The 11,078-nt window shown below is 41.9% G+C and overlaps 1 protein-coding gene across 4 annotated transcripts in view; it reads right to left on the reverse strand.

Moving 5' to 3' along the window:
• The window catches only part of gabpa (GA binding protein transcription factor subunit alpha), an 83,581-nt gene that overhangs the window by 25,031 nt on the left and 47,472 nt on the right, over positions 1–11,078 (reverse strand). For all 4 annotated transcript variants that reach the window (XM_073044846.1, XM_073044842.1, XM_073044845.1 and 1 more), the window contains one exon: positions 6,865–6,921. In XM_073044846.1, coding sequence (XP_072900947.1) covers positions 6,865–6,921 — 57 coding nt within the window. The remainder of the gene's footprint in view (positions 1–6,864; positions 6,922–11,078) is intronic.

Below are 11,078 nucleotides of genomic sequence, written 5' to 3' on the forward strand. Positions count from 1 at the left end.
AGGTCTTGTCAGTAAAACGCATGTTCCATACATGAATATATAATAAACAAGATCATTAGATGGTTTAGACAAAGCCTCTCTCTGAACTTTTCACAGTAAAGCACTCTGATCAGTAGATATGAGCAACACTCTTGGACAGGGTTTCCCAACCCTTTTATATGCCATGGACCCCTACCATTAACTGACAGGTCTGTGGACCCGGGCTGGGAACCTCTGCTCTAGGATGTGCTGTGTATAGACTTTACAGAGCATTCAATAGTCAATAGTTTTCATAGTTCAATCGCATTCTTTACTCAAGCTTGCATGTACCCTATGTCACCTCAGTTTGCAGTACATTCCTCTACTTCTTTTTCTTTCAGCACACTTAACTTTCTCTTAAAATGCATCCATGTATTTCAACTACATTTCAAAGAAATGGTCCATCTATGCCAAGAACATATTAGGGATTTTGGTTCAATCAAACCTGCACCAATCAACTGAATCTGTCAGCAAGATCCTTAATATACCTGCTTAGATTTCAGATTCAGATTTATCAATCCTGTGTCATCATCACTGTCTGATATGGGTGGTGGGAAGGTAACTGCATAGGATCTAAGTAAGCTGCAGAGAACTGTAAACTTAGTCACATCCATCATAGACACTAGCCTCCGAAGAATCCAGGACATCTTCAAGGATCGATGCCTCAAAAAGGTGGCGTCCATCATTAAGGATCCCTGTCACCCAGGTAAAGCCTTGATCTCATTGCTACCACCCAGGAGGAGGTATAGAAGCCCGAAGGCACACACTCAATGATTCAGTAACACCTTCTTCCCCTTTGCCATTTGATTTCTGAATGGACAATGAACCCATGAATGCTACCTCACTACTTTTTCATTGCTATTTTTGCACTACTTATTTAACTATTTTATATATATATATATATAGACACACACACACACACATATACACTTACTGCAATTCATTTTTTCCTCTCTTATCATGTATTGCATTGTACTGCTGCCACAAAGTCAACAAATTTCCCAACCTATGCCAGTGATATTAAACCTGATTCTCATTCTGTATAGAGAGTGAAGCATATAGTGAAATGTGTTGTTTGTGTTAACAATCAACACAACCTAGGGATGGGCTGGGGGTGTCGTGGTTTCTCGTGCCCCACAAATGACCAAGAGACGCAGAAGATTCTTCACCACCACCTCATCAGTACGGTCCAGACGTGTTACATGCAACTGCTTATTTCCTTAATAAGGAAAGAATTAAGCAAAGTCTGGACCGTACTGATGAGGTGGCGGCTCTTATTGCAGCCATTATCCACAATGTTGATCATCCTGGCAGGACAAACTCATTCTTATGCAACGCAGGCAGTGAGCTGGCTCTTCTTTATAACGACACAACTGTGCTGGAGAGTCACCATGCAGCACTGGCATTTCAGCTGACTACACACAATGACAAGTGCAACATCTTCAAGAACATGGAGAGCCTCACTTGAACAGCGGAACAGCATTGGCTATCCTCCAAACCTCTGGTACCTCACCTGTCACTAAGGATGACTTAAGTGTCTCTGCTGGGGCCTGGCAACTTCTACACTTGACTCCGCAGGATCCGAGGGAACTCCTGGTCAGGCCATCGGGATTTACCTACTGTAATTTGCCTCAACAGAAACACCTCCTCCCCTGTAATCTGTGAAGTTGATGCTGTTTTCTCTTACTTATATGGACTCTGTGTCCATCTCCTGAGTAAATACAGAAAGAAAAAAATTCATTTAAGATCTCCCCTTCTGTTTTGGATGGATAACCATTCTGATCTTCCAGAGGACCAATTTTGTCCCTTGCAATCATTTTGTTCTTAACATGTGTAGTATCCCTTAGGATTCTTCTTCATTTTATCTGCTATGGCATCCTCTTGCCTTCTTTTAACTGTCCTGATTTCTGAAGTGCTCTCTTGCATTTCATATACTCTATAAGCACCTCATTTGTTCCTATCTGCCTATATCTGCCATACACCTTTTTCTTAATCACTGCCTCAATATCTCTTGAAAACCAAGATTCCTTACACCTGTTACCATGACCGTTTATTCTGACAGGCACATACGAGCTTTGTATTCTCAAAATTTCATTTTTGAAGACCTCTCACTTACTAAATACATCTTTGCCAGAAAACAGCCTGTCCCAAACCACACTTGCCAGATCATTTTACCATCAAAATTGGCCTTGCTCCAATTTAGAATCTCAACCCGCAAGCCAGACCAATCTTTTTGCATATTTACTTTGAAACTAATGGCATTGTGGTCACTAGAATCAGTGTTCCCCTACATTAACGTCTGTCATCTCCCCTATCTGATTCTTAATGGTGGATTGCACAGTCTCTGATTGGGACTTCCAGGTACTAATTAAGAAAATTTCCCTAAACACATTTGACAAACTCTATGCCATCTAGCCCTTTTACAGGAATCCCAGAAAATATGTGGAAAGTCAAAATCACCTACTATAACAACCTTGTGTTTCTTGCAAAAGTCTGTGATTATTGGAGTATAAAAGTATAAATTTACCAAAACTATGAAGTCAGTTTTGAAACTTGCTATTTGCTATGCATGTATCCTAAAAATGTAGAAGACAATGGTATGTTAATGAGAGGCAGCTAAAGAGATGTAGATTAGAACATGATTAAGTCAATGGGTAGAAACAATAGGGACATGATGTACGTGTGGTACGTGTAATATGCAACTATAGATCGATTACATATACTAATGCAACTGGACCAGGAGATTGCTATAAAAATTGCTGGGTCCAAGGATCAAGGGGCAATCAGCGACTAGCTCAATGACTGTCTCAGCTTTGATTTGCAAATTAAAGTTTAACCCTTCTTGAAGAATCTTCTGCGTCTCTTGGTCATTTGTGGGGCACGAGAAACCACGACAGGGGGCACATTCTGGTACCAACCCAGCATGCCCACAATGCTTGGCAGAAACCACAATACAAGCAACAAAACAACATCAGATAAACAAGCCCTGTTCCTCCCTCTCACACACACACACACTAATTTCCTGGCCTTTGGACACTGGGCATCGACTTCAATGCTTGTTGTTCCTGTACCTGCCCAATAATCCTTTAAAGGCATTTACACAATTCCCTCAACAACTCTGTGGAAGTTCCACAAACTCTGCACTGTCTTGGAGTGAAGTGTCTTTTCCTAAATTTGCTTTCCAATTTCTTTCATCAATTTTTTCTAGTTTTGCTCTTTTTCCCCAAGTGAAAGCATTTGCTCTGTATCAGCACTGTCAGATGCCTGCTTAACATCAAAGGTCCCTCTCTATCAGATTATCTTTCAGCTTCCTCATTTCAAAAGGCACTCAGTGTTCAGCTCCATGATCGATAACCGCACAAGTATCAATTACCCACACCAGTGTCTGCACAACATGAACAGGCCTGCTTGCAGTAATCCAAGTGCAGTGTGGACAAGGTTCAATGTTTGGCAAGGTTTCTCAACTCTTCAATCCCAGTTTTGCACAGATAGCTGTTTGTTCTGAAGCACAGAAGCTGAGCAGACACCTGCTGTAAGTTTATAAAATTATGAGGCTTAGGTCATACAGACAATCAGTATTTTCTTCCCCACCCAAAACCTCCAGAGTAGAAATGGCAAGAAATGTCAGATATTAGAGGGCTTGCATTTAAAGTGAGAGGTGAAAAGTTTAAAGATGTATGGGCAAGTGTCCACTCTGTCTAGGCTTTACAATATTCTATTAGTTTCAATGAGTTTCCACCCCTGCCATTTCTTCTAAACTACAGAGCCATCAAATGCTCCTCATACAATAACCGTATGCACAAGACATTATCAATACTCTTTCAGAAACAGAATTTTCACATGAAGCAATGGATCTTTATACTATGGCACTCTATCCACTATTTCACAATTGTTTGTGTTTGTCCATTAAATCATACGTCTTTCTAGTTACAAGCTTCTGAGTTGCTGTCAGTGAGCTTCTGACTACCAATGAAAGACCAACAAATATCTCACACCATCAACTTCTGTCTTGCGGTCTGGTAGAGTACCTCCACATTACCACAATGGCTCTTAGCATGCTAGTCTGCAGATTCTGACAAATGGCTCTCCACTGTGACGCTTGCATTGATCTCTGGCACAGCAGTTAACGTAACGCTTTACAGCGGCAGCAGGGTTCAATTCCTGCTGCTGTTAGGAATCTGTACATTTTCCCTGTGACCATGTGGACTTCCTTCTACATTCCAAAGAAGTACAGGTTAGAGAGTTGTAGGCATGGCGACACACGTGGTTGCCCCCAGCAAATCCTTGGACTGAACTGCTCATTGACACAAACCATACGTTTCACTGCAGGTTTCAGTATCAGAATCAGGTTTAATATCACCAGCATGGTAGGCTTATTCAGAAAGTCAGAAGGCATGGTATCCAGGGAAGTTTGGCCAGGTGAATTCAGAATTGGCTTGCCTGCGAAAAGCAGAGGGTTGTGGTGGAGGGAGTACATTCGGATTGGAGGGTTGTGATTAGTGGTGTCCCACAAGGATCGGTTCTGGGACCTCTACTTTTCGGACCTGGATGCAGGGGTAGAAGGGTGGGTTGGCAAGTTTGCAGCTGACACAAAGGTTGGTGGTGTTGTAGATAGTGTGGAGGATTGTCAAAGATTGCAGAGAGACATTGATAGGATGCAGCAGTGGACTGAGAAGTGGCAGATGGAGTTCAACCAGGAGAAGTGGGAGGTGGTACACTTTGAAAGGACAAACTCTACAAGGCAGAGTACAAAGTAAATGGCAGTATACTTGGTAGTGTGGAGGAGCAGAGGGATCTGGGGGTACATGTCCACAGATCCCTGAAAGTTGCCTCACAGGTAGATAGGGTAGTTAAGAAAGCTTATGGGGTGTTAGCTTTCATAAGTCGAGGGATAGAGTTTAAGAGTCGCGAGGTAACGATGCACCTCTATAAAACTCTGGTTAGGTCACATTAGGAGTACTGCGTCCAGTTCTGGTCGCCTCACCATAGGAACAATGTGGAAGCACTGGAAATGGTACAGAGGAGATGTACCAGGATGCTGCCTGGTTTAGAGAGTATGCATTATGATCAGAGATTAAGGGAGCTAGGGCTTTACTCTTTGGAGAGGAGGACGATGAGAGGAGACATGATAGAGGTATATAAGATATTAAGAGGAATAGAGTGGACAGCCAGCACCTCTTCCCCAGGGCACCACTGCTCAATACAAGAGGACATGGCTTTAATGTAAGGGGTGGGAAGTTCAAGTGGGATATTAGAGGAAGGTTTTTTTACTCAGAGAGTGGTTGGTGCGTGGAATGCACTGCCTGAGTCAGTAGTGGAGGCAGATACACTAGTGAAATTTAAGAGACTACTAGACAGGTATATGGAGAAATTTAAGTTGGGGGGGGGGGTATATGGGAAACAGGGTTAAGGGTCGGCACAAAATTGTGGGCCGAAGAGCCTGTACTGTACTGTACTATTCTATGTTCTATAGCATATGTTGTGAAGTTTGTTGTTTTTGCAGCATAAATAAAAATAAAAGTAGTGAGGTAGCGTTCATGGGTTCAGCGTCCATTCAGAAATCTGATGGTAGAGGGGAAGATGCTGTTCCTGAATCGTTGAGTGTGTGCCTTCAGGCTTCTGTACCTTCTTCCTGATGGTAACAATGAGAACAGGGCATTATCTGGGTGATGGGGGTACTTAATGATGGATGCTGCTTTTTTTGAGGTATTGCTCCTTTTGATGTACATGACAAATAAAGCTAATCTTTACTTTTTATCTTTATGCTCACCTCATTTCATCACGGGCTGTCGCTTGGGTGTCCTTGGAAGGAAGTTACTGGACACCTTTAGGTATTCAGCTGCTGTAGCGTGACTATGTCTGGTGCCCTCAGCCTGTTGCTTTGTCTCTGTCTGACAGACAAAAGCTCTGTGGCACTCTACAACCAAGGAAATGCAATCTGATGCTGCTGTTTGATGTGATGATTTAACAGCTGCTCTTCAACATGGAATTGACCCGTGAGGAGCATTCCCATACCACACAAGAGTAGCTTAGGGAGGCCTTGGAGGTCCTGCTCACAGCTGTACATTCTCAGTGTCAAGTTACAAGCTTGCAAATGCTGTCTCTGAAGCTGACCCTCCTCACACTACAGTCATTGTAACTGGTGTTCAGACACACGGCTGATGGATAATCTAAGTCTAGGCTTCTATTAACATTAAAGACATTTAAAGAGATCTCCACAATCACACACAACTTAAAACTACTCACTCTTGGCCAGCGTTCTCAGTGGGCTCAACTCTGAAAAGTGTAGAAATGCAAAAGGTAGGTCCCGCCCCCAAAAAATCTTGTCATTAAAAAACACAATGCAATTAAAATGGTGATCTAAAAAAGTAACTGTTTCATTGCAAAATTCACAGAGAGCATGTGTATAAGGTGAGAGAGCTTAATTTAAAAGGAAATATGAGGGGCAAGATTTTTTTTTTAAAAACACAAGAGTGTTGCGTGCATGGAATGTTCTGCCAGGGGTGGTGATACATTAGGGACATTTAAGATAATTTAGATAAGCACATAAATGTGAGGAAAATAGAATATGGAGATTGTGTAGGCAGAATAGATTAACTTAGTTGGCCTATTGACTATTAATTTTTGGTTCAGTACAACATTGTGGGCTGAAGGGCCTGTTCCTGTGCTGTACTGTTCGATGTTATAAAACTGAAGGTCTCATTCAACACAGTTAACTGAAGTTGAATGTCAATACAAAATCAATGTAAAACATGACCATTTGTTGGTGGAATGACAGGAAGAAATATCAGCTAAGAATCACAACAAACAGGTACACAGAAAGATGACCCTGTCACAAGTACTCACGTTGATCAATGGTAACAGTTGTTATTTCGCCTGTGTGCTCTTGGCTTGCCAATACGTCTGTAAGGCAAAAATAAGCTCAATTAACTAAATTACCAAAACATTTACCCCATGTATGTAATGAAAATTTGTGACAAGTATCATATTTATTTCATTCGACCATTACATACTAGTGAATAAGGCCTCTGTCGGTCAGGGTCGACTATGATTGTTACATCCTAGCTGTCTAGTTACACAAGCCAGGGCAGTACGACGTGGAGAGCAAGCTGTTGCCTATGCAGCAGGCTCTCCCTCTTCATGCATCTGATGAACCCAAAGGAACGGCAGAGACAATACAGTTTGCCATCAGTGGCATCACAGGAGTTGCCTGTGAGCAGTAAACTCAATGCAGTACTACCTTCAGGACTCCAGCTCCAGATTTTTCCCCTCAGGTTTTACTCTTGAAGTCTTCCTCATGAGAGGGTATAAGGGCAAGGCAGCTGAGGTTTGAGATCAGTTTTCCTTCTCCTAGATAAGCTGCCAACCACAGTGGACAAGCCACATCTGCCTGGTGAATGGTTTTAAGTAGCCAGCAGCCTGCCTTTGTCTCTTCTCCTGTCAGCAGAAACTGTTCCGCCAGGCTTAGTAACTAACTACATAGTGTATGTTAATTTAAATTATGGCTCAACGCTGAAACAGATGTCTCACAAGTTTAACTGTGGAATGAGGACTGGGTGCAGGAGGTGATATTCCATGCACAGTTGTATTCTTCAATTATTCCATTCAAACATGTGACAGTAACGCAGGAGCATAAAAACACCACCTCCAAGTTCCTTTAAGTCGCAGTAACTTGAATTGTAACTAGGTCACTGTAACTTAACTCAAAGTTCAAAGTAAATTTATTATCAAAGTATATTTATGTCACTGTATACAACCCTGATATTCATTCTCATGTGTGCATACTCAGTAAATCCAACAACCATAATAGAATCAATGCAAGACTGCACCCAACAGGGTGGACAAACAATGAGCAAAAGGCAACAAACTTTGGAAATGCCGAAAGAAAGTAAGAAAGAAAACAAAGAGAAATAACAATAATACATATATAAACAATAAATATTGAGAACATGACATGAAGAGTCCTCGAAAGTGAGTCCATAGGCTGTGGGAACAGTTCAGTGATGGGGCAAGTGAAGTTATCCCCAATGGTTCAATTCAAGAGCCTGATGGTTGAGGGATAATGATTGTTCCTGAACCTGATGGTGAACCCTGAGGCTCTTGTGGCTTCTTCCTGATGGCAGCAGTGAGAAGAGAACATGTCAATAAGGCTGGAAGAGTACAGAGAAAATTTACAAGGATATTGCCAGGACCAGAGTTATAGTGATAGGTGAAATAGGTTAGGACTTTATTCCCAGGAGCGTAGGAGAATGAGGGAAGATTTGATAGAGGTACACAAAATTTTGAGGAGTATTGATAAGGTAAATGCAAGCAGGTGTTTTCCACTGAGGTTGGGTGAGACTAAGACTGGGAGTCATAAGTTACAAATGATAAATCAAATATTTAAGGAGGAACTTCGCACAGGGGATGGCGTGAGTATGGAATGAGCTGTCAGCAGAAGTGGATTCAATGCAAGATTTAAGAGACGTTTGGGTAAGTACATGGATGGAAGGGGTATTGTCAATGGGACTAGACAGAATTAACATTTCTGAAAGACCATAAGATTATAGGAGTCAAATTAGGGCATTTGATCTATTGAGTCTGCTTCACCATTTCATCATGGCTGATCCATATTCCCTCTCAGCCCCAATCTTCTGCTTTCCCCCCGTAACCCTTCAAGCTGTGACTAACCTTTGCCTTAAATATACCCAATTACTTGGCCTCTTCAGCTGCCTGTGGCAATGAATTTCACAGATTCGCCATTCTCAAGCTAAAGAAATGCCCCATCTCTTTTCTAAATGGACATCTCTCTATTCTAAGGCTGTGCCCTCTGGTCTTAGACTCCATAGGAAACATCAAGTTTATATCTAATCTAATTAGGCCTTTCAACATTCAATAATATTCTGAGAATGCCAACTGTACTCATGGTAATGCAAGATAAACCCACCACCAACTTATGATTTCAAAAGCAAAGGCAATTAGAGAGAACTTGTAAAGCAGGGCAATGCCTACAATGCCCATTTCCAAAAATAAATTAAAAATTGATTTGACTGATTAGCTATCCATTTAGGAGCTTCAGCACCAATCAAACCCAAGTGTACGAAGGCACTGGACAAGATTAGGGATAAGACTCTGCTAACAATAAAAGAGGTATCAGTCCATTATAAGTAAAATCTTTCCCACCACTGAGAACATTTACAAGGAGCACTGTCACTGGAAAGCAGACTACGCTCACTTCTCATTGTTGCCACAGGGAGGTGGTACAGGAACCTTAGGTGCCACAGCACCAGGTTCTGGAAATAATTACACTTTAACCATCAGAGAAGGTTATTGGGGTCTCCCTACCTTCTGTCCAAGAACTCTTTCTGAGTCGATGTCTCCAGAAGACACGGTACATCATTAAAGACCCCTCACACCCTCTCCATAAACTGTTTCTTCTTCTGCCATCAGGCAAACGTTACAGGAGCATCAGAACAAAAACCACAAGGCTACTAAACAGCTTCCTCCCACAGGCAGTCAGACTGCTAAATAGCTGCTCTACCTGACTGCTTTGGACACTCTTAACTTGCACTGGACACTTATAACTCGATTTTAACCGACACGTGGCTGTTGTGTTTTACTACGGTATTTATTGTTGTGTTTACTATTTATTGTTGCGTTTGTTATGTTATGATTGCACTTGCCCCTGGGAAACTCTGTCTCATTCTGCCCTGCAGAGCTGATGTACGGTTAGAATGACAATAAAGTTTTTGAATCTTGAATCAGGCTCCCAAACCAGAGAGGGTAACTTCACTCACCATGAACTGATTCCACAATCTAAGGACCCACTTTCAAGGACTCTACAACTCATGTTTTCAATATTATTTATTTATTATTAATTGTCTTTCTTTTAGTATTTGCACAATTTGTCATCTTTTGCATATTGGTCGTTTGTCTTTGTATTATGTTGCTTTGCATTTACTGTGAATGCCTGCAAGAAAATGAATCTCTTGGTGACGTGCTGTACTTTGATTATAAATCTGCTTTGAATTTTGAAGGTATGTTCTGAGGAGCGCTTGAGAGGGAAGTGTGGTAAGGTGTACGGAGGCTGAAGATCAGGGGCCTTAGTCATCGATGCTTTGATCTGCTGGAATTAAAACCTGGAAGATACAATTTGCTTGACGAGCTATAGAAGATTAAAAAGGCAGGAAGGGGTGAAGCCATAGGGAACATTAAAACAAGAATGAGAAATCTGTAACTGAGATGGTGCCAAGATGAGTGCTAATATAGGTCAGTTGATGGATGAACAGTGCTCAAAATCAGATACAGGAAGGCAGCAGAGTTGAAAGAAAAGTTCCATAAATAACATTTCAGTCAGCAATATAATATGTTGAACATAAAGAACAGTAGTTGCTGGAACTCAAGACAAAAACAGGAAGTACTAGAAGTACTCAGCCAGTCAAGTAGCATCTGGAAATTGAAACCAGTCAGCGTTTTTGGTCAGTGTCCCTTCCTCAGAACGGCTGGAATAGTGGAAGGTTTACAGTTTTCAAAGCACAGCTGAGAAGGGAAAGATGCAAGACAAAAGCCTATTTGGAGAGAGTTTAAGACAGCAGATAAGGGGCACCAATAATGACTATTAGTCAGGCATTTTGAAGAAATGGGATGGAGCTTAGGATGATGCACCTAACTGTGACTCCTTCGCTTGCATCTTTGGAAACAACTCTGTTTCTATCTTTAATATCTCTATTTTTCCCTTTCAGGGTTCTTTTGAAGACCTTGGTCTGGAGTTACATGCTGACTTTGGTTCTTTGCAGGAATAGGACCCACTCTCGGGGTCTCACGACTGGCCGTTATTCGTTATACCGAGGACGATGCTAGAAGATTAGCTCACCTTCGGAGGCCTGGGATTTTGTGGCTCTGGAGGTCGGTGCCTCTGCAGGAAATTGGTGTGTTGTGGGAGATGGAAGATCTCCGGCTGTGTGCCCAGAGACCCGAGTTCTTTGGGCACAGAGCTCGGAAAAAGCAACACAATGGGGACTTTTAACATCGTAAATCAGCGAGTTGTCTGGTATGTCTCCCCTCTCGTTGTGAAACGGAGA

The sequence above is a fragment of the Hemitrygon akajei genome, chromosome 5 (assembly GCF_048418815.1).
Source record: "Hemitrygon akajei chromosome 5, sHemAka1.3, whole genome shotgun sequence".
NCBI lineage: Eukaryota > Metazoa > Chordata > Chondrichthyes > Myliobatiformes > Dasyatidae > Hemitrygon > Hemitrygon akajei.